The 24,913-nt window shown below is 40.9% G+C and overlaps 1 protein-coding gene across 5 annotated transcripts in view; it reads right to left on the reverse strand.

Moving 5' to 3' along the window:
• Positions 1-24,913, reverse strand: part of cep350 (centrosomal protein 350) — a 237,025-nt gene that overhangs the window by 68,523 nt on the left and 143,589 nt on the right. For all 5 annotated transcript variants that reach the window (XM_069937585.1, XM_069937584.1, XM_069937586.1 and 2 more), the window contains exons 17-22: positions 23,810-24,027; positions 23,100-23,263; positions 15,384-15,494; positions 10,874-11,005; positions 9,757-9,914; positions 7,113-7,232 (exon numbers count right to left, since the gene is read on the reverse strand). In XM_069937585.1, coding sequence (XP_069793686.1) covers positions 7,113-7,232; positions 9,757-9,914; positions 10,874-11,005; positions 15,384-15,494; positions 23,100-23,263; positions 23,810-24,027 — 903 coding nt within the window. The remainder of the gene's footprint in view (positions 1-7,112; positions 7,233-9,756; positions 9,915-10,873; positions 11,006-15,383; positions 15,495-23,099; positions 23,264-23,809; positions 24,028-24,913) is intronic.

Raw genomic sequence — 24,913 nt, forward strand, 5'->3', positions numbered from 1 at the left:
AAGCGTTAAAGAAATTTCATTTTTTGTGTGAGAATCTGTTAGAATATTCCAGAAGTCTCTATGAGAACATGTCTGTCTGACTGTAGACACTTGTAACCTTGGAGATATAAGATAGAGAGCTACCAGCCATTCTGGCAGGAAGACCAGAAGAATGTTTTGAAAAGTTGTACAAACAACTGATATGCCAGTCTGTGTGAAGAACACAGAGACAAACCAGAGAAATCCTCTTAAAGGGACTATGCAAGATACAAATTTGTTTAACGATCCCAGGAACCAGGTTTCCAGGAGAAGACAGGCTGAAGTGTGAAGAATTCAAGATGGAGAAGAAGTCACGTCGGGCTAAAGACTTTGAGCAAACAGCTCCTCTCAAAGAACTGTTTGATCGTGAGTTGAGCCAGCACGGCGAAACAACAATGCTTGGCAGGAGATTAGAGCCAGCCACCATTGAAGAAGAGGCTTCAACTACCAAGCAAGAAGATGACTCCGATATGGCACTGCATACCTCATTAGCTGACTTAAGGGTTAGTGGAACTGATACAGATGAATGTATGTTGCAAAACCCCACTGGTGCTGTACCAAGCTGAAGATAGAGACTCAATCAGCTGTATCTGAAAGTTCAAATGTGAATCCTGATGATAGAACTTCGACGTTTATCAGTGTAGGAAGATCTTCGAAGTTTTCAAAGGCATCTAGAGTAAGTACAGCTTCGAGTGCTTCTAGAATATCAGCGATGCATGCCAAGGAGCAAGCAGACTTGGCTACTATCGAGACACAATATTAGTGGTTGGAGAAAAGACCTGCTTGAGAAGATAAAGAAGCTAAAATGAAGAATCAGCAACTGAAGTTATAAATGGCTAGTGAAGAACAAAAAAAATTATCGAGGAGAGAAAAGACTAGAGCTAGGGGGACAATATGGTATGAATATGGCCAAAGTAAAAGCATTAGCTCAGGCTTCTACAAGATCCATCACTCAAAGTGAAATACCCAAAGGGCTCGCACCTAACATTCCAGTGGATCAGTGGGTACTGAAGCTGCAAGAAATGAATCGACTCGTGCAAGGACCCACAGGTGGCGCTGCTAATGCTCAAATGTCAATGACCAACCCTGTGGAAAGGGAAAGTGACATTCAATCTCTTCTGAGCGCATAATTTATGAATCTTCCTGAAAGAAGAGAATTTCAAAAAGGTTCAACCATGTGAGTTGATCATACTCAACTACTGATGTCTCTTCATGTTGCTGAAGAACCAGCAACAAGTCAAGGATCTCCATCTAATGCCATCAGTTATAGCTCAAGGTTCTATACCTATGGTATCAGTTCAAGTTCTGTATGCTCCATTCACAACAAGACAACCAGTCGCAAACCACGGTGGACAAGACAATATAATATTACTCTTAACAAAACAAAATTAAATTTCTGCTATGTTAACACAGAAGAAAGGTTCATATGGTTTAGCTAAGAAGGAAATACGGAGTCAAAATGACAGACCTTATGCTGTGAGAACATTGATTGGTTGGACAATTAACAGGCCATTAGGAGGAAAAAAGAATAATGATCAGGAGTCGTCAAATGTAAATGTAAACAGAATTTCAGTTGTCAAACTTAATGATCTGTGGGACAACAGTTTAAAATTGATTACCCTGAATGTCTCACAGATATTCAAGAATCTTCAAAGGAGGATAAACATTTTCTGGATTTAGTTTCAAATTCTGTGAAACATGTTGATGGTCATTTCTGTATAGCGTTACCCTTGAAGGAAAGAGAAATTTATATGCCAGATAATAAAATAACTGGAGAACAGTAAATGCTAAAATTCATTTGGAATATATCAATGTCATGTTGGATATGATACCCAAGGGTTATGTGGAAAAGGTATCAGAAGATATCTTGGAACGTAAAGATGGTAGAAAATGGCATTTACCTCATCATGAAGTTATACATCCACAAAAGGAGAAGCTATCTGTAGTATTTGATTGTGGGGCATTATTTCAAGGAGTTTCTTTGAATTCTCAACTTTTACAAAGTCCAGATTTACCCAGTACTTTAACAGACATTTTGATAAGATTTTGTAAAGAGCCTATTGTATTTGCTGCAGATATTGAAGCGATATTTCATCAAGTGAAAGTACCAACAGAAGATTGTGATTTTCTATGATTGTTATGGTGGCCTAATGGTGATTACAGTAAAGATATGATTGAATACAAAATGACAGTTCATTTATTTGGAGCAACTTGGTCAATGAGTTGTGCAAATTTTGCTCTCAGGAAATGTGCAAATGAAGAGCAATTTCTATGTCGATGATTGTCTCACTTCAGTGGTTTCAGAAAAAAGCAATAAATCTTTATCAGGAGTTAAAAGGAGGTTTCTTCCTTATAAAATGGATTAACAACAGTCGAGATGTGTTGACTGTTATTCCTGAGGCAGAAAGAGCAAAGGAAATAAAACACCTTGCCTTGGATTATGATGTTCTACCTGTCGAAAGAATTATAAGGGTGCAATGGTGTGTTCAATCTGATGTTTTCAAATTCAAAAGTGTTTTGAAACAACAATCTTTGACAAGAAGAGGTATTCTTTCAATCATAAGATCAATATACAATCCTTTGGAAATATTAGCACTAGTAGTATTAATAGCCAAGAAAATTCTTCAAGAATTGTGCAGAAGAAAATTTGGATGGGATGAAACTATACCAGATTTCATTGCACAAGATTGGATGAATTGGATTGAGAGTCTTGAAATGTTAGAAAGTTTTGAAGTCAATAGATGTTTTCAACCTACAGACTTTGGAATTGTCACATTTGCTCAGTTACACCATTTTGCTGACACAAGTGAAGGTGGTTATGGCACTGTCAGTTACTTTGTCCTGCAAAATAACCAAGACCAAATTCATTGTGGATTTGTAATGGGAAAAGCCAGAGTGGCTCCATTAAAGCCAGTCACCATACCTCGAATGGAATTGACTGCTGCTAATATGGCGAGCAAAATGGACAACGTATTAAGAAGAGAATTATAGATGGAGTTAGCAGTTTCTATGTTTTGGTCTGATAGTCTTCTTCTTTGGCTTGGCTTCGCGGACGAAGATTATGGAGGGGTATGTCCACGTCTGCTGCAGGCTCGTTGGTGACTGACAAGTCCGATGCGGGACAGGAAGGCACGGTTGCAGCGGTTGCAAGGGAAAATTGGTTGGTTGGGGTTGGGTGTTGGGTTTTTCCTCCTTTGTCTTTTGTCAGTGAGGTTGGCTCTACGGTCTTCTTCAAAGGAGGTTGCTGCCCGCCGAACTGTGAGGCGCCAAGATGCACGGTTTGAGGCGATATCAGCCCACTGGCAGTGGTCAATGTGGCAGGCACCAAGAGATTTCTTTAGGCAGTCCTTGTACTTCTTCTTTGGTACACCTCTGTCTCGGTGGCCAGTGGAGAACTCGCCATAGAACACGATCTTGGGAAGGCGATGGTCCTCCATTCTGGAGATGTGACCCACCCAGCGCAGTTGGGTCTTCAGCAGCATGGATTCGATGCTTGCGGACTCTGCCAGCACAAAGATCAGTGTGTACAGAGCTGTTGTCATAACCACGCTCCTGTTCGGCTCCGAATCATGGGACCTCTACCGGCATCACCTATGGCTCCTAGAACGCTTCCATCAGCGCTGTCTCCGGTCTGATAGTACATCAATGCTTAAATACATTAATAACAAAACCATAAGGTTTTGTACATTGTGACTAACAGAATTAATGAGACCGAGATGGTTTTGCATACTAATCCATGAAGATATGTTAAAACAATGGATAATCCAGCTGATATGGCTTCACAAGGATCAAAAGTTCAATCGTTTCTGAAAAGAGTCAACACTTGGGTGTTCGGTTCTCAATTTCTTTCGCAATGTCAAGAAGATTGGCCTCAAAATCCAAGAGTTTTTAAAAAATTTCAATGGAGGATCCAGAAATCAAAAACACTAATGTGAATACTATTCAAATATCTAAAGAGAATGATCCGATTATTCAATTAATTTGCTATTATTCTTCATGGTTTTGTTTGAAAAGGGCAGTAGCATGAATTCTTAGGTGATAAAACGTCGAAGAACATTGATAGAAGAGTCTGTATCAAGTGATGACAATGTATATTATAATAATTAGGCATGGAATGTAAAGATTAAAACCTTGCGTTTTTGATTTTTGTTAATTTTGTGCCTACCCCTTTAAGAAAAATTGTTGTTTGTAGTGTTACCATAATTACTATAACATTATATGTCATAATATCCGAGGGGACTAAGAGTTTGTATCTCATTCTTTGAAGAATCACAACAGAGATGTGTGATAGAATATTTATCGATGTATTTGGGAGATAAATTGGCAAAATTAGAGTAGGTTACATACATACACACACTTTAAAACAGATCTTATTTGAGGTACTGAAGAATTCATATTCAGTGTCTTTGTAGAAACTGTGGAGAATGCTATGCACATGTCACAAGTAGATGCTAATTGAAATGATGTCATGAAATGAATGGACTGGAGACACTCTGACTGTTGAAAGCTCTTTACAAGGGTTTTGACAGAGTGCACAGAAAGGTCACTCCTGGCTTGTTTACCTAACAACAACAGATGGGAGCAGAAGACTAACTCCTTTTGTTTGCTGGAGAAGGAGGGGGGTTTTAGGCAAGTGAGTGAGAGAGAAAGAAGGACATGTGGCTGGCAGTTTTGAAATCTCAGATGGAGAGAGAAAGTCATAGCTGAAACAAGTAGAAGTTGTTGGAACTGAAACAAAAGTTTCAGAGCGGCAGATGGCTGGAAGTGCTATCTGACTGATGTTCTCTTGGAATAAGTGGAACAGAAAGGAACTCTGTGAAAGCCTGAAAGAAAGAGGTTATCATCTGGAGAACCCTGATGGGGTAAGTTTCATCAGCAAGATATTGAAGACTAATGATGGCACCTCAGTTGTAATCCTGGAACAACAAATCTCTCTCTGCAAACGTACAAAGAAACTTGCTGAGTGGTAAACATTTACCTTTCGAGCACCAAAGCCTGGTGAACTTTATATATGTTAAATTCTGTGCACAGTAAAAGAATTGCCTGCAACCAGAGAACTTGGAAGAATGAGAAGTGAGATTGAACTGTGAACCAAAGAACTTTTCTTAAATTTACACACACATTAGATACACGTGCGCTTAGAATTAGAAGGGGGTTAAGTTGGATTAGTTAATAGAAATAAGTTAAAGTTTGATTCTGTTTTCATGTTTAAAGATAATTAAAAATAACTTTTGTTTAAGTAACTCCTTGTCTTGGTGAATGTCTATTGCTGCTGGATTTTGGGGTCCTTTGGGCTCGTAACAGATGTAAACTCGAGATACTTTATTTCATCTTAATATTGCCTTGTATCTGTTTAAAGTGGAACATCGTTACATTATTATACAGTATGCTTTGTTTACTCATTGTTATAAAAATCTCAATGCAAAGTTTTGCAAAATGTTTATTTGTTTTATCAACGAATTAAAGCTGCAACTACTGTTTGATTTATTGAATTAAACAGATAGTAATTTGGAATATCGTCGCTTACGTTTCTTTGAAGATGACACGTTTTGAAATTGGGCAATACTAGAACTTGGAAAGTGTCATCTAGGGAACTCTACAGGTTAAGGTTCCCAACAACTTATAGTGCCAAAAATGCAAAGAGGCACAGGCACACAGCATACTGCTGAGGAACAAATTGAAGGTACAAAGATGACATTTCATTTGCTTTGTATTAGTCGATTACAGTTAAGATTATAGGCTGGGATATGACAAATACCCTGGGCAGAGAAAGCATGAGAAGGAAATTAGTCAAATTGCTTACATCTGAGGATCAGTGACTTTTTCCTGCTAGAGGCATTCGGTGAATGAAATTGGCCACTGCGTTGGCATTCAATGTTGCCTTAACACAGATAATAAATCCCAGAAGGGATAACCTAATGGTGGCTTCTGCCTCCCGCTACATAACATTTCTGCCATTTCTGGTGAAATTGTTTCCACCACACTATTCCAGGATTTAGACTAATGCCAATGAAGGAACAGCAACAATCATCAAGGATCAACACAAATCCAGACATGCTGTCCTCACTGCTGCCATGAGACTGATACCACCAGGTTCAGGAACAGTTGCTATCCTCCATCATCAGACTTCTAAACAGCAAAAATCAATCAGAGACTCATTTAAGGACTCTAACTTTGCATAATCTTTATTACTGAATACTTTTGCAGCTAGTTTACATTCTTTTGTTTGTTTACATTTCATTCTTTTGTAAATGTTTTTTTTTTCTTGAGTAGTTTTTTGGCATTACCAAAAAGTAGAAATTCTGCCTGGCCCACAGGAAGAGATTCTCAGAGTTCTATTGTGATGGACTCTGACAATAAATCTGAATTTTAAATGACAATTTATTTCATATCAAGATGGCGGATGATGCAGATACAATACTATTACAATGTTTAAGAAATAAATTGGACGGACATATGAATAGTATGGATTTAGGGCAGGAGTGGGCAACCTAATTTTTAATTTAGACATTCAGCATGATAACAGGCCATTTTTTGCCCACAAGTACCTACCGGGGTGTAGGTTAATTGAGCCGCACAGACTCATGGGCCGAAATGGCCTGTTACCATGCTGAATGTCCAAATTAAAAATTAATAGTTTGCCCACCTCTGGTTTAGAGGGATGTGGGCCAAACTCAAGTAGGTGGGACCCTGTAGGTGAGATATTTTGGTTGATGTGACAGTTGGGCTGAGGGACCTATTTCCATCCTGTGTAACTGTTTGTGACTTATGAGGGGCTATGTGCAAAAACTGGGGTTCATGCATTTTTAAATTCATTTTATTTTTAAAAATTTATACATATCGCACGGTAACAAGCCATTTTGGTCCACGAGCCTGTGCTGTCCAATTAGCCTACAACCCTGGTACATTTTGTAAGGCGAAAGGAAACTGAAGCCTCTGGGGAAAACACAAGCAAACACAGGAGAATGTACAAACTTCTGACAGAGCACGCAGGTTTTGAACATGGTCCCGATCACTGGTGCTGCAACACTGTTGCTCTGAATATATAATGGGTATATTAAGGAAAATATTAAACAAAAACCAAAATCAAGTACCTTTGATCAAGACATTTGTATCTTGCTGGCTCCGACAGACTGTCCAATGAGGCTGAATAGTGAATTTTAGAGTCATGCGCTTTCTCCACAGGGCCAACAGATGGGATACCATCAATCCTTCTGATAGGAAATAAGAAAAAAATCATCTCTACTTTTTTTTTCATCTCATCAAAAATATTTATAATTTTTTTTAAACAAAAATCTTCAGTGAGGTTCTTCCATCTTAGTCCCTTAGAGATCACATTATCCAGTATTTAGCTATGGGGGTCAGAAGGTCTTCAATTTAATTAGTTGTTTACAGTATATAAACAGTTGGTTTCAGGATTCATGCTGATTCTTGGACAAGTGGACAATCTCAGTTCAAACTCATGTTCTCCTCTGACATCCCACTCTGAACAATCAGACAAGCTCCTTAATTAAAAATTTAAATCTAATGTCATTCATTATGGATGCAAGCATTAATAGGAGGCCAGCATTCTGCCCTTCTGCTAAAGTTCTTTCCATCACACTGAGGGATTCTAGGATTTAGATCAGTGCCAATGTTGGAATTACAAGTCATTTCATATCAGGATGATGTGCACTTGAAGAGGAACAAGCAGATGATGGAACCTCCTGCACATGTTGCTCGTGTTTTTGACTGTTGCGCTATTACCGGAAAAGCACTGCATTTTGCACAACAGTTGCTCTGTGTCACTGATGGAAATGGATTTTAAGGTAGTTGATGGGCTGCTTTATCCTTGTTAGCAACAAGCTTCTGAAATGCTGTGAGCTACACCCTCTAAGCAAGGAAGTATCCATAATATCCCAGATCTGCCTTTTAGAAGGCAAGAAGGCTTTGCGAATCAAGAAGTGTATTTCATGACACAGAATGTCCAGTATCCACATCTGTTCACCACACAATGAATTTTCTGGTCAAAGTTGATTACCCAAGACATTCATGGAGAAGAATTCTGCAACAGTAACTCTACTGAGTAGCAAATGTAGGGGCCTTGGCTCTCACAATGGAGAATATTATCTTGGCGCTTGAAAGGTGTGGACATCATTTCTCACTCATCAGGCATATCGGAATACTGTCCTGGCCTTGCTCCACTCATGCATGGCTGGTTCATTTTGATGAATTGTGAATGGAATATGTTCAATCTGTAAACATTCTCCAACCTTTTGAAGGAAGGTCAGTGAATGAACATGGCTGGGCCGAAGACTTCGAAATTCCTGCTACGACAAGCAGAGACTGCACTGAATGACCTCCAACAATATCAACTCTTCCCTTTCTAAGACAAAACTCTAGCTGGTGAGTTTTTCTTGAAATTCTCAGTGTTTACCAAGCTCTTTGATGCCACACTCCTGCAAACATGCTCAATGTGAGTTCATTGTCATTTACAGATGCAATTAAATTCTTACTTGCTGCAGCCAAACAGGTACACAAGATATACCAACTATGAGGTGATTAACTCGGACTTCAGCTCTGTTGCCCATGATTGGAAGTTGCAGAAAGAATACAGCTGGATAACACTGGCAGCTAGCTGTCAGAGCTGCACTGTGTTAGAACAAGTTGGTTTAGGTGCAGCTCCAACCTCAAGGGAGCACAACCCAAAGTATCTGCAGAGAGGGACAAGAGAGGGAAAACTTTGGGAGATGAAGTACAATGATGGGAAAGACAAGGTTATTCACCCTGCTAGAAGAATAGAAAGATAATATTTAATTAATGTTATTAAATATGAGCTTTCAGAGAGAGTTGAGTTTCAAACGTATGTTAGCATCCAAACAATGGAATATAAGCCATTATTGCAAAGATGGAAAAGTTTAAAAAGTCTTGCAGTAACTATTAGAGAGCTTGAGCAAGACTACAAAATTTTTTGATTTTATTGGAGGAAGGGAAGGGGAAAGTGATAAATTTTCCTTTGAGTATTCCTGAAATGAGATGGTCATCTTAGATGTAAGATTGAGCAGTCTGGTTCTCCGGAGCTCAGGAAATTAAATGGAAACATTACCCTGAGAAAGGGTCCTCAGCTAACAATTTTCCTATAGCTTATTGAAACTAGAATACACAACACTCCTCTAATTAATGGTAAAACAATAAGTTTTAAGACTAATGTTCCAAGAGCATGTACACCTAAAGGTGCACTGTCGTTACAATCTTTTATCACATATTTGAACTGCATTCAAGCAGTCCCAATGTACAAATCAAGCCAAACATGACACTTGCTTTATTCTGATGCCAAAAAGAATTACATTTTAAATTTTAATAATACAGCACAGAAGGGCCTTCCAGCCAATGAAACCCAATTCACCTACCAACATTTTTGGAGGGTGAGGGGAAACCAGAGCACCAGGAGAAAACCCTGGTCACAGGGAGAATGTACAAATTCCTTACAGTCAGCATCAGATTCAAACTGGGTCTCCGGCACTGAACCAGCATTCCACTAAACGTTGTGTCGACTCTGCTGCTTAATCACTCATCCATTGTGTGCTCACCATGTTAACCATACATATTAAGTCTGAAAGGATGAATCCATAAGATGGGTGTGAATGGGACTATATATGACATCAGTAAACAATGTCTAAAGTCCAGGCCATCAGCACAAGCCCTCCACATTATGAAATTTATGAGAATTGATCACTGATCAGGGTTCAGGTGCCTTACCCTTCAGATTCAGTCTTGGTATGCAGTTGCTTCTTAAAATCTGAATGCTGCTGCCTTTGTTGGTCCAACAGCATTGTCACTGGTGCTCTATATGATAGGTTGGTACTCACAGCAGTTGGGGATCCTGTTGCAAAATGCACACATGCCAGCTCAGTCATCTAAATGAAAAGAGCCTTAATCAGTAATGATATAGACCAGAATGAAAATAGATGCTCAACTGTTGCTTTATGAAATCAAAGTGAAGGTGGCCTGTGCCACTAAACTAGATTTCCCACTAAACCTGCTGTCTTGCTCTTTTCCACCTAAATTTGTTCTTTTCTGTCTATCGTATTTGCTTTAGATAACTACTACCTGTACCCCCCCTTGCGCAAAGCTCACGTTGAATCATAACTCAGCTCTTTCAGAACAGGGAGTTGGAAATAATGAGCACGTTGGTTCAGCAGATCTTATATGAGTGAAAGGTGCAATCCACAACCTAGCCAGAAAGACATTTAGTTTAGGCTAACAGGTTGGGAGTTACTACAGCAAGAATAGGTGTTACAAACCACATACAGAAGCTTTGATCAGCGACTGAACATTTAACACAAGTATTGGTCCAGGAAGGAGAACCAATAGAGAAACAGGTTTAATAGAGCTGTGGTTAACCGTCCTCTCTCACAGAAGTCTAACTTTTATAAAGAGCAGAGAACAGTGGATTGGTGCCCACCCAAGGAAGCATAATGGATAAAAATTGGGAGATGAAAGATTGTTAGAGCTCAAGTATTGCATAATTGAATATGCAAGTGTGCAAAGCGGTGTTGGCAAAAGTATAAAGCAGCTGGGTAAAAAAAACCACACACACACACTGCCCAAAGCACTCAAAAACCAGGACATGACTACCATCTGAAATTTCTCCCTTTTTCCTCTACTCCATCAAGGTTTTTGACACCTACACTAATGTGTGTGCAAAATTTAGCAATGATAACAGCTGGATGTTTATTAAAACCACAATAATGAATGCAAGCTCATTGTTTATCCAATGCACAACCCACAATAGTTAACTTTTAAAATACAGGAATGCATTCTCTTTTAAATTCCTTCACGGCAAGCTAATTTTTCTGGACAACATTCTGCATACCTCTTTGATCTGGCGAGCTGTGTCTGCAGTCAACTTAGCAGCTTCTACTTGTTGGGCCATCATTTTATTTGTAGACTCTTGGAGCATCTCTTGACGCGTCTGTTGAAACTGCAGCAAGCTCTCTGCATGTGTCTGAATATACAATAAAGAAAAACCTTCACTCCACATGTAACAGTCTCTCAGTAACAACTGATTTGTGATGGTGCAGCAAAAAGTGCATTTAATAAATCTTATCATTTTAACATGCACTGCGAATCGACTTCAGATCTAATATGGCTTTGACCTTGCTCTTTCAGCAAGTAACATCACTATTATTCAGTTTTATGATCACAATGGAAACTCTCCCGCTCTTCAATGTATATATAACCACAGCAACTTAACAGGTTGCCATTTTTATAAAGTATAATTATCACAATAGACTAGAACACTAGAAGACATGATTGTCTGCAATGGCAAGACTGGTAGCTGTTGCACCTAATTGCAATGTGGCAAATCTGCAGCTTTGCTGGTGAGAAAGCAGATTATTCTATTTGACAACTTTTCCCATACAAAAAGGGCACAGAAATTTAGAACACCTTTGCATAAAGTGTATGGACATAGGAAGGGGAAGAATTATTATAAAAATGAGAAACAAATCACATTTTGATCTCTAACTTAATTTTTTTACCAAAATTGACGAAACTCTGAAATTACACCATTGTTAAGAAAATAAAATGACCCATAGGTTTGGCATTAAACAAACTTGTATTGACATTCCTTTCCCAAATACAGGAAAAATGTAAACATTTAGCCTACCTCAGCATCTGAAAACAGCCTCAGCTCACTAAGGGATGAGATAACACAAACCAGCCCATCCAACACATTAATTTGCTCCCAAGAAGAGGTCTTCCATTCCAGATAATCCGAGATGTCCTTTTTAAAAAAGTGGCTTCTCCTTTACCACTATTAACTCAGCTCTTACCTGCATCTCTATCATTTCTTGAACATCTGCCTGGCCCCCTCTTTACTAAATGTAAGAATAGGATTTCCCTTATCCTCGCCTACCATCCAGCCAGTCTCCACACCCAATTATCCTCCACAATTTCCGTCACTTACAACATGATCCCCCACCAGACACAGCTTCCCCTCTCTGCCTTCTGTCGGGGCTGCTCCCTCCATGACTTCCTTGTCCACTCATCCCTTCCTGCTAATCGCCCCCCTTGGCACCTTCCCTTATGACCACAGTAAGTGCCACATTTGTGCCCACACCACTGTCCTCACCACCATTCAGGGCACCAAAGAGTCCTTTCAAGTGAAGCAACACATCACTTGTGAATCTGCTGAAGTCATCTACTGCATCAGTGCTCCCATTGTGGTCTTTTCTCCATCGGAGTGACTGAGCAGAGTCTGGGAGATCACTTCGCTGAGCATCTTTCTCTGTCTGCATTAGTGATAGGCATCTCTCAGTGGCCAACTGTAACAAGGAGGGCCACATGACCCCTCCAGTGGAAGCCTAGTCGGAAGTCATCTCACCTGCCAATCAAAGTCGAGCCCACACATCTTGCTATTGGCTCTTTTAATCACCTTGCCTATTTTGGGTATACCTGACTTGGCTACTCCAGCCTGCTGCAGTATAAACCCCACCACATTGCACAGCTCCTCCTCTTTTCCCGAGGAATGAATCCTAGCTCCACTCCAGGTGGAAAATCATGGACAATACTGGAGAGATCATTGTAAGGTGTGTGCTTTTAAGGGAAGTGGAGCTATTGTGGTTCATATCGTATATACTCATGTAATAGCCAATCGCGTGGAAAAGTCGACCCCCCCCCCCCTATTTTTGGACCCAATTACCCACCCATCCAAGTTCCCAAAGCCCCAGCCATGGATCCTTCCATGGCCGCCTGCCCATCTGAGCTCCTGACGTCCCAAATGCAGACTTACCACTCAGTCCTGGCCATCCAAGCTCCTGACGCCTTGAACAACACAGGTACCTACCATGGTCAAAAGTAGTATTTGTGCAAAGGTCAACCCACCCTCCACCAAATTTAACCTGAAAAATTGGTCCCCAAAACTTGACTATTACAGAATATACAGTACCAAGAAAGGACAGTTATGCCTTAGCCTTTGTTATCAATGTGATTAGATTCTGTAGCTAAATGGAATACCGAGCTTGCTAATTAGAGAGGGATAGCGGGTACTGTTTGTTTCATCAGTGCATTTAACTATGGGAACTGTGATTACCAGTAATATGTGCGTTTAACTCCGTGGGAACTGAGTCACAGTGAGAATTGACTGTTTAGCTGTGTCTGATCACCTTGTTTGTGTGAGTGAGTGCTATCACCGTTTCAACCCATTCCCCCTTGCATGTAAAAAAAATCCTTGTTTGTAGTTAAACTGGGTCCTGTCTCATCACTACTTATACCCTCCGAGCTTGTTCTCCACGTCACACCAACCATTTTAAACCTGTTCCCTAATCCTGCTTCGACATACCTGTCCACAGCCAAATGCAGTGTCAAACCAAGACCACGCGCAAATTGGAGCAGCAACCCCTTGTATTCCAAAGCAAAACATGAAAGTCTGCAGACATTGTGGTTGAAAAAGAAGCATAATACTGGAGAGGTCTATTAGTCCAGATCATCTGAAATATCCGCCTTCTTCAAACGAGGCTTCCCCTCCACCAACATCAACTCAGCCCTTACCCGCATCTCCTCCATTTCCCATTCTGGCCCCTTCTTCCCCCAGATGCAACAAACACAGGATTCCCCTTGTCCTTATCTATCACCCCACTAGCCTCCACATCCAACATATTATCCTCCACAATTTCCGCTACCTACAATATGATCCCATAACTAGGCACATCTCCCATCTCCTCCCTCTCTCCCCTCAATAGGGTCAGCTCCCTGGGATTCTCTCATGCACTCATCCCTCCCCACCAATCACCCCATCTCGTTACCTTCCTCTGTGGCCACAGGAAGAGCCACACTTGCGCTCACAGCTCCTCCCTCACCACAATTTGGGGCCCCAATCAGGCCTTTCAAGTGAAGCAACATAAAAACTCCAGTATTGGATTAGACACCGGGTCACTGGCACTTTTGTAACAGCGTTGTGCTAACTGCTACACTATGCTAACTGTACTCTGACCAATGAAGGCAAGCATGCCATTATCTTCATTACACTTCATCTACTTTCAGAAAGCTATGGACTTCGACCCTTTGATACCTCTGTACATCAATGCTTTTAAAGATCCTGTTATTAAAAGGTAAATTTTCCCTTACATTTGACCTCCAAAGGGAAATAATTCACACTTGTGTTGATTAAACACCATTTGCTGTTTTTCTGCCTGTATTTCTAACTGATTTAATCCTTCTGCATCCTTTTGAAAGAGATCCACACTGTATGAAGCTCCATCAATTTTTATGTCATTTGCAAACTTGCTAACCCACTATCTACATTTAGGCCAAGATACACAGCTGAGAAATAGAGGAATTTACAAATGTTAGTGAATGATCAAGGTATTTATCCAAGCCTTGTTTACCCACTGTCTCCAGAATGGAGGACCATCGCCTTCCCAAGATCGTGTTATATGGCGAGCTCTCCACTGGCCACCGTGACAGAGGTGCACCAAAGAAAAGGTACAAGGACTGCCTAAAGAAATCTATTGGTGCCTGCCACATTGACCACCACCAGTGGGCTGATATCGCCTCAAACCGTGCATCTTGGCGCCTCACAGTTTGGCGGGCAGCAACCTCCTTTGAAGAAGACCGCAGAGCCCACCTCACTGACAAAAGGCAAAGGAGGAAAAACCCAACACCCAACCCCAACCAACCAATTTTCCCTTGCAACCGCTGCAATCGTGTCTGCCTGTCCCGCATCGGACTTGTCAGCCACAAACGAGCCTGCAGTTGACGTGGACTTTTTACCCCCTCCATAAATCTTCGTCCGCGAAGCCAAGCCAAAGAGACCCACTGTGTGCACCTTGGCTTAATGAAGCTACAATGACTTGTGGGTCACTGTAATAAACACATTTTCAAACTTCTGTGCCTCTCCCCTTAGTATCTTTGAAAGCTGGATAATTCAACAACCTCCCATAAACCTCCAGTACCTTAACGCTGGGTATTCAATTATCCATCTTTCTCTCCACCACTGGTCATCCTGCTGTCAGCCGCCAAGTTAAAGTTTATCATTATCTAATTGTACATATACAACCTGATGAAACTGCGTCTCTCCAGACCATGGTGCACATACAATATAAAGTACATAATAATCAAATAAATATTCAAAATAAATGCACATTTACATTTATATAAGTGCCTAAGTGACAATCTCTGGATTCCCTGCCTTAAACCCCATAAACTCTCTATGTCTATTTCCTTTGAGATCCATCCACAAATGCTGTGGCTTGGCCAAGTTTTTGATTGTTCCCAATATCTCCCAAACTTTGCCATTTATTTTCCTGATTCTAGTTCATGAAAAAAATGTTTTAGGCATTTTACAAATCCATCATCCAAAGATTATTTATATGATCGTATACCTGTGCTGCTTTCTGTCTTGTCTCCTCCAGATGTTTCTGACTTTCTATGGTTTCCTGGTCCGCCTTTAACTTCAGCAGGGCAAAGTTATGCTCATGTCTCTGTTGCTGAGCCTGTAAGCAAACAGTTAATTAACCAACACCAGTCTCTGCCAATGAAGCTCCACCTGAACAAGATTTTATTACCAAGAATTTAAATTTCAATCTTTTTTAAAAAAAAGAACTCATTGATGAAAACTGTTCAAAACTACAACTTTTTGGAACCTTAAAGAAATTAAAGTTCATTACGAACCAAGCTTCAATGGAATTTTAGATCAGAATTTTATTCTGGTGTAGCACATTATGAAAATAAAGAGAATTAAAATATTTTTTCCTGATTTAGCAAAAAATCTGAATTCGTATTCAGAAAATTTACAGCCAAAGTCAAAGGAAACCTTGGGAAATTTAAATAGATGTGTGGTGGAAAGTGTGCTGACTGGCTGCATCACAGGCTGGTATGGGGGTACCAATACCTGTGAGCGGAAAGGAAATGGACCCCCCCCCCCCACCCAACATAAAGAAAATCTATGTGGAACATTGTCGTTGGAGAGCAGCAACAACATCAAGGATCCACACCACTCAGGCTCTGCTTTTATTACTGCCATCAGGAATGAGGCATCGGTTCCACACGACTCAGACCACCAGATTCAGGAACAGTTGCTACCTCTCCATCATAAGACTCTTAAACGATAGTCTCAATAAGAGACTCATTTAAAGAGTGGGGTTATGTGATGCGGGGAGAGTGAGTGGAAGCAAGACCCTGGACCTCCCAGATCTATATGAAAATAAACCAAGAAAAAAAGACTTAAAAAGTAGTCAAAATACTTATAGGTGACATGAGAAAGCACCAGGATCAGCAGAGTGACAAAAAAAAAGTAAGTCCGCAAGTAAAAATGGCAATGAGTTGACATCGAAGTCTCCAAAACAGATTAAGGTGCCTCGTGGTGATTAAAATGATGGGGCTACTTCGAGGCCCACGAGTGAAGTCAGCACCCAGGTTGAGCAGCCTGTCCAACACAGAGTCGCGACCAAGAAGGCAACGCTGCCTCAAATCAATCACTGGCTGGCAAGAGCCCAGTGAAGCGTACTGGGAAGAGGGAGAGGTTTGGGATCCCCCTCCCACAGTGAGAACGCCACGGGCGGTGAATGTGGCGGTTGCGAGAAGGGGCCAGGATGTGCGGGTGAAGATCCAAGTCGGGGCCTGTTAAGGTCGAGGGAGTCCAGCATCGGGTGGGACAACACAACGAGCTCAAGCGATGAGATCAATGAGGGCGAGGACCATGATGACGACAGGGGCGGTAGCGGCAATAGTGAAGGAAAATTCCGTGAGGCCAGGAGGCCTGGAAGAGACTCACCCGTGACACAAAGCAAGCTCAGTGCCCCCTCTGCAGGATGTGATGCAGCCATTGGGCCTCATGAAAGACAGACTATTCAAAGTAGTAGATAATAGAGCCCAGACTATGGGGGAAAAAATTCGATAAAATGCAGAATGCTCTCTCAGGTTTAATGGGAGATTGAATGAGGTTGAGGACAGAGTGGGGGGAAGTGAGGAAAATATAAACAGAATAGAGGATAAGATAGATGTGCTGATGAGAGAGAGGGAGCACATCTGGAGTAAACTGGACACCCTAGAGATCTTTAGCTGAAGAAACAATATAAAGATAGTGGGACTAAAAGAGGACACTGAGGGGAGAAATCCAGTGACTTTTTTCAGAGCTGGATCCCTGAAAAGAGTAGAAATAGAGAGGGCATATCCATCCCTCCTCCAGAAGCCAAATCCCGGGCAGAAACCCCATTTTGTCTTGGTAAAGATACTGTGCTACCAAGATAGGGAGAAAATTCTAAGAGCGGCAGCAGCCGGTGTGAGAAAGGGAGAGATGGGTGTAAAATCTTTTTCTACCCCAATATTAGCTCAATACCCTTAAAATCTAAAAAAGGGTTTGAACTGGCCAAAAGACTGGTAAAGCAAAAAAGTTATGAGTGTGTGCTGAGATATCCAGCCACCCTGAAAGTAGCAATGCCAGGGAGGAAAGGAAGCTTTAAATTTTTAACTGAGCTTGGAAAGGCTCGGCAAATCGCCGAGGAGTTACCAGAGCTCAGGGGTGGGGTGAGAGTAAAAGTGAAAATGGGGAATAAACTATGGCAATGTAAGAATTTGCTGTAAATGGCATTAGTATTTTGGCACAAATATGTGTTATTACTGGGTTTATAAAAAGGGTGGGGGGGGGGGAGTATGAAATAAGGGAAAAAATTAGATATTGAATGCTTAGGGAGGAGAGGAGGGGAGGGGAGGGGAATGGATGCGAGGTGCACGACCCATTATATTGAGAGGAGTGGTGACAAATTAAGGGAAATGGTCACAGAAGATGGGAAAGGGATGGAGTATGGATCTAGGTGGGGGAAACCATGTGGGGTTAAGCTAAAAAAAAAAAATCGATGTTGTGTCTTTTTATTTTCCCTTTGTTGAATTTTTGAGTCCTTGTTTTTTTTCCCTCAGGGTTTGTCACGGGTCTGGTGATCGGATGAATGAGACGTGAACTTGGGGCGGTGAAGATGCAGAAAGAGTATGACAATCCTCGGGGCAATGGCTAAGAGCATAAAGTGTGTTAATTTTAATGTCAATGGTCCAAATGGGAAGACAAGAGAAAAAGGGTCTAAGCACACATTAAGAAAATGGGAGCAAACCTGGCCTTCCTTCAGGAAACCCACTTAATGGAACAAGAGCATCAAAAGTTAAAAAGACGATGACTGGGCCAGGTAATAGCCTCCTCGTTCAGTTCGAAGGCAAAGTGGGTAGCAATTTTGATAGGGAAGTGTGTTCTGGTGAGAGTGCAGGGTGTGACTACAGATAAAGCGGGTAGATTTGTATTGATGCACTGCCAGATCTATTCTGAATCCTGTATCTTAGTAAGTGTATATACCCCTAACTTCGATGATGAAAAATTTATGCAGGTTATTTTCCTGAGATTGGCAGAATGAAGGGGGAACATCCTAGTAGGGGGAGATTTTGATTTCTGTCTGGATCCTGTCTTGGACGAGTCAACAAAGAAAATATCGAAAAGAAAGGTGGTAAGAGCCGCCACTGACGGTAGGAAAGAGCTGAATTTGATCAATATATGGAGGTGGAAGCATCCAAGGGAGAGGGATTATTCCTTCTAGTCAAGGCAGCATGACTCCTATTCTAGAATAGATTTTTTCTTGGCTTCAGCCCATGTAGTGAGTAGGATCATGGAAGCTAGGTACACGGCAAGACTTCTTTCAGATCACTCACCCTTGATAATAATGAATGAAATGCCATACAAACAGGAAACAGTTTACAGATGGCATCTTAATACATTGCTGTTAAAGAAACTGGAGTTTTGTAGTTTTATAAGAATGTAGATAGATATGTTCTGTGAAGCCAACTGAACCTCTACTCCAGACAAATTCCTCCTATGGGACATCCGAAAAGCATATTTGAGGGGTCAAATAATTGGATAAACTAAAACAGAAAAGAAAGAATATGAGAAGGAGGTGGGTGAATTAGAGCTAGAAATTGATTGTCTAGAAAAGGACTTTCAAAAATCAGGCTCAGAAGATCAATATAGGGCTATTACAAATAAGAAGCTGAAATGTAACACACTTCAAATGTATAGAAAAGGCCATATTATTATCAAAGCAAAAATATTATGAATTGGGTGAGAGAGCTTGGCAGTTGAGGATGGAGCAGGCATCAAGAATGATCAATGCGGTACAAACTGGGGAGGATAGGGTCTCCTATAAACCAAAGGAAATTAATGATACCTTCCAGAAATATTATTAAGGTTTATATAAAAGCAGAATTGGTGGGGGAGGACGAACAAAATTGGCAATTTCTTGTCTACAATAAAGTTGCCAAATTTTGACCAAGAAGAGCAGGAAGGCCTAAATGGTCCCTTCACGAAAGAGGAGATAGAGAAAGCTTTGAAATCATTACCAAATAACAAGTCTCCAGGGGAGGATGGATTTCCACCAAGGTTCTACAAGGAATTCGAAGATTTACTGATACCTCTCTACATGGAGGTGATAGATCAGGCAATGGAAACTTGTACACTCTTAGAATATTTCTCAACAGCAATTATTAGGATGATCTTAAAGAAAGAGAAAGATCCTCTGCTGTCATCTTCTTATAGGCCTATTTCGGTATTAAAAACAGATTATAAGATAATAGCCAAAGCTCTGGCAAATAGGTTGGAGAATTATTTGCCAAAACTAACACAGGCAGCAGACAACATCGGTAGACCGTCGAGTATAATACACATGGCCATGGCTCTGGATGCAGAAAAGACATTTGACAGACTGGAGTGTGACCTTTTATTCAAAGTGCTGAAGAAGTTGGGGTTATGCCCAAATTTTATCAAGTGCATAAGGGCGCTATATCATGTGCCTAAGGTTAAAGTTGTGACCAATGGACAAATCTCCCCATCCTTCCCACTGACAAAATCCAGTAGACAGGGGTATCCACTATCTCGAGCTCTGTTTGTACTGGCTAAGGAACCGTTGGCCAAGGCCATTCATCAGAATCCAGACATTAAAAGGCTTTAAAGTAGGGCAGGAAGAACACAAGATAAACTTATTTGATGATGATGTGTTGAAAAATTGGACAGGGCCAGTAAAATCACTATCCAAACTGCGCTCTACCTTAGAGTACTATGGGAAGGTCTCCAGGTACAAGATCAATTGGGACAAGAGCAAAATCATGCCACTTATGGGGGGGGGGGAGGGGTGAGAACTATAGTCAATATCAAGAGAATTGCTATTTAAAGTGGCCACAAAATTGGATCAAATACTAAGGAGTTAGAACAGATAATTTAAATAATTTGTACAAGTTAAATTACACCCTCTTACTGGTAAAAATCGATGAGGACCTGAACAGGTGAACGTCCCTGCCCACAACGCTAGTGGGCAGGGTCAAATGAATGTGTCGCCAAGACTTCAGTATCGCTTCCAGACATTGCCTATGGCGTTGCCCTGGAGATTTTTCCCCAAAATTTGCTCTCATGCTTGAGAGTATTTTTATGGGATGGAAAAGTAGCCAGGGTCTCTATGGAGAAATTGACCTGGGATTACTGTCTGGGCAGACTATGAACGCCAAACTTCAAAGAGGTGACTAGGAATGTTGATGAGGGTAGAGCAGTGGATGTTGTCTATATGGACTTCAGTAAGGCCTTCGATAAGTTTCTGCATAGGAGGTTAGTTAGGAAAGCTAAGTCCTTGGGTATTAATTTGGAGATAGTCAAATCGATTCAACAGTGGCTGGAAGGAAGGTGCCAGAGAGTAGTAGTAGATAATTGTTTGTCAGAATGGAGGCCGGTGACAAGCGGTGTACCTCAGGGTTTGGTATTGGGACCGTTGCTGTTTGTCATATATATTAATGATCTGGAGGATGGGGTGGTAAATTGGATTAGTAAATATGCAGATCATACTAAAATAGGGGGAATTGTGAATGATGAAGAGGGTTTTCAAAGATTGCAGAGGGATTTAAACTGCTTAGAGGAGTGGGCAGAAAGATGGCAGATGGAGTTTAATGCTGATAAGTGTGAGGAGCTTCATTTTGGAAAGAATAATTAAAGCAAGAATATGTGGTAAATGGGAGGGCAGAAAGATCTAGGAATAACGGTGCATTGTTCCCTGAAGGTAGGAGCGCATGTGGATAGGGTGGTGAAGAAGGCCTTTAGTATGTTTGCCTATATAAATCAGTGCATAAAATATAGGAGTTGGGAAGTAATAATGAAACTGTATTGATGAGGCCAAATTTAGAGTACTGTGTGCAGTTCTGGTCACTGATTTATAGGAAGGATATTAAGGATATTAACAAGATAGAGAGAGTGCAGAGAAGATTTACAAAAATGTTGCCTGGGTTTCAACATCCGGAATAAAAGGAAAGATTGAGCAAAATAGGTCTTTATTCCTTGGAACGTAGAAGGCTGAGAGGGGATTTGTTAGAGGTGTTCAAGATAATGAGAGGGATAGATATGGAAAGGCTTTTCCCATTGAGAGTAGGAGAGATGGAAACAAGAGGTCATGGGTTGAGAGTTGACATACAAAGGTTTAGGAGTAACATGAGGGGGAACTTCTTTACTCAGAGAGTGGTTACTGTGTGGAATGGACTTCCAGGAAAGGTAGTGGAGGCAGGGTCAATTTTGTCATTTAAGAAAGAGTTGGATGAATATATGGATGGGAGAGGGATGGAGAGATATGGGCAGGGTGCTGGTAGGTGGGATTAGAGGAGGGTACTTGGATCAGTGTGGACTAGAAGAGACAAATTGGCCTGTTTCCGTGCTGTAATTGTTATATGGTTACGATTGGGCAGCCCAGTCAAGATCCATCTCCTCACTCTTTGAGGGAGGGGAGGTACCATCCTGGGCACAAATTGGTCTGCGCTTGGTGAGTGAGAAGGTGGCAGAGGATTTTATTTATAAATAAGATGCCAAATTGTTATTTGGAAAAACAGATAACCCTATACTGTGTCATCTGGCATGACAGCAGTCATCAATGCGCAGTATGGATTGGTGCAATATAATTTTTTGCACCAGCTGTATGTGATGCCGCAAAAGATTAATAGATCTAAATCAGAACTATCAGACCATTGTTTTAGATGCGACATTGAGACAGGAACCTTTGTGTACGCGACCTAGACATGAACCACGGTGAGACCCTTTTGGGTGGAACTTGGCAAAGTCCTAGGGAAAAGTATAGGTAAGGAATTCCCACAGGATCCAGAGTTGTTCCTGTTGGGCAACATAATGGACATAAGACTTAAAATGAAGCTGTTCAAATTCAATTTGTAATTATTGCATTTGCAGTGGACAGGAAGTACATAGTGGTTACCTGGAAGCCCGACTCTTGTCTGAGTATTGCGCTGTGGAGCAAGGAAATGCAAGGCTGTGTTCCCCTGGAGAAAATGACTATAACTTAAAGGTAAGGTACACTACTTTCCAAAAAATTTGGCAACCATACTTAAACTTCATAGGAGCATGACTGTGGACTACTGTGCCTCATTACCTGCCTTCCCTGCTTCTTCCTCAACCTTGGGGGGTGGGGGGGGCTCCATCTCATTCTAGCCAGGTAAAGTCAGGAAAAGAAATCGGCCTGAACTTGGGCCACCATGCCATGACAAACCTACAACTCCCTGATATATGATTTACTCCTTTGTTTTAAGTACTTTTAATGTCCTGTGTGTATTTTTTTCATTAGTTAAGCATTAAGTGTTATGTGTCAAGGGAGTGGGGGTGGGGTAGGGGGAAGGGAAGGGTAGGGGATAAACTTGGACTCAGCAGAGGAATCTGTATAGAATAGATATGGATAAGCTGTAATTGGTGCTGATTTGTATTCAGTGACAATGACAATGTTGAAAACTGAGTTCAAGTTTGGAAAATCAAAATAAATTTTGAAAAAACATAATTTGCTCATTATTTATTACTAGATATTTATTTTCCTGTATTTTCAGTTTCTTTACACATCTTTCTTTGTTTACATTTCTCTCTTTGATATATTTGTCTTTATCTTGAGTGCAGTTTACACAACCGATAAGTAGAAATTCTGCCTGGCCTGCAGGAAAAAAGAATCTCAGAATTGTATGTGATGTCATGCGTGTACTGACAATAAATTTGAACTTAGAAATATTTTAGATTTCTCTGTGGTAACATAGGCTGCCAATACCTTCAGGATCTGAGCCAAAGACACACTCTCCTGTTGAGCAAGTGTGATACCCCGGATCTTCTCCATCTCTGAGAGCTGACGGACAGAGTCTTCTATTGCATCCAAGTAAGCAAGCTCAGCACTCATGCGATGCTGAAGTGCAAGTGGGGAACTAAACATAGAGGCTGCAAAAACAAGGGGAAAGCAGTGAAGTGAGAACAAAGAAATTTATAATTAGTCAAGTATGTGAAAAAATGCTGGCATTATAAACATTATCAAAACAAGACTCATTGTGAAAACAGGTTATCAAGCTGCAACAAAATGGATGAGAAGCTGAAATATTAGGGGTATTTAAGAGACTCTCAGACAGGCACATGGAAAAAACAGAGGGTGATGGGGTATTTTAAGGAATATATGGGCTGGCACAACATCGCTTGCCGCAATAAAATCTGAACTCAGGCTGCACTCAAGGAAAGCTGAAGACTTTCCTTATTAGCCCTTTCCACCAACTAATCTCTTACCTTCACATTGGTTTCTCACTGTTATAACATTTTTCTTTTTAAGAATACACCTCAAAGGAGTAAAGTTTCGCGAGAGGGAAAGCAGTCATCTCCAAGTAAAACTGGAATCAACAATTCACTTATAATAGATTCAACCAAGGAAATAGCAATGGTGTAGCTGGAAAATAGACCACAAATGCAGCAAAAACTCAGAAAAGCTCTAATGCCAACCTGCAACTGTGGATGAAGGAGGTCTGGTTCCTGCCACACTGATGTCAGTGAAGTGTGGCCTGCAGGTAGAAGGTGAGGGAGCGTAGACTGTGGTGGCAGTTTGTCTTGGCCCATCTCCTGTGTCATTCTGCAAAGGCTTCTGGGACGAATCACCGATAACAGATTGAAAGGTCATAGAGCTTGCGACTTTCTTGGGCTTTAAGGTATCCACCTCGACACTGAAAGCACAGTTGCAATATTACATACTCTAGGATAAGCACTGAAAGCAAGGTTTCACAAACCATTTAATGTTGCCAATTTCATGCCTTCACACAACTAGAAATGATACTATTTTTAAATAGTACCTACTCTGATAGAAAAAAAAGAACATACAGGATTTATAGGTTAATTGTTGTATTTGGGGGCACAGGCTTGTGAACGGAAGGGCATATTATTGTGCTGTCTAAATTTAAAAATTTTTTAAACATAAAAGAATGAGTCAGCAACTCTTCTGACCCTATTAAATGTAAACTCACTTCAATGCTCAAGAGAAATGACATTACTGCCCAGATACTATGGACTTCAGGACTGCAAATCTGCCAGAGAGTTGGCAGACAGACGACTGAATGGCCTGCTGGATAGAGGACGGCAACGATGCAGACATTTGCAAACACCAACCAGCAGTTCTGTGGGCCAAGCATGATAGGTTTGTAATTTGGGAACAAGGAGAAATCTCTTTTCATAAATATTTTGAAATATCTACTTTAAATGGTTATGGGTGCACATTTATCGTGTTGAATATTTTATCAAATAATAAGGGAATAAGGGCACAAGGGGATTGGGAAGGGAAAGGGCCACAATGTTGGAGCAGATGAATGGGGTTAGTCCTACTTTTATGTCTTTTGTATTTAACCATTAAGATCCAGTACATCATCCCTTTGTGATTACCACAAGAAAGATGCTAATAGCAGCAGGAGAAACCATCCCCCAATTATCATAATCATTCCTAATTAACAATGAGAATGAAGGGAGCAATATGGGTGCAAGGAATAAACACCATTTGGTAGGAAGGGGAGAAAATGCTGCTCCCACCTGGAAATCTTCATTGAAATGTCAGGTATAAAC

This window comes from Narcine bancroftii, chromosome 5, assembly GCF_036971445.1.
Source record: "Narcine bancroftii isolate sNarBan1 chromosome 5, sNarBan1.hap1, whole genome shotgun sequence".
In the NCBI taxonomy this organism is placed as follows: Eukaryota; Metazoa; Chordata; class Chondrichthyes; order Torpediniformes; family Narcinidae; genus Narcine; species Narcine bancroftii.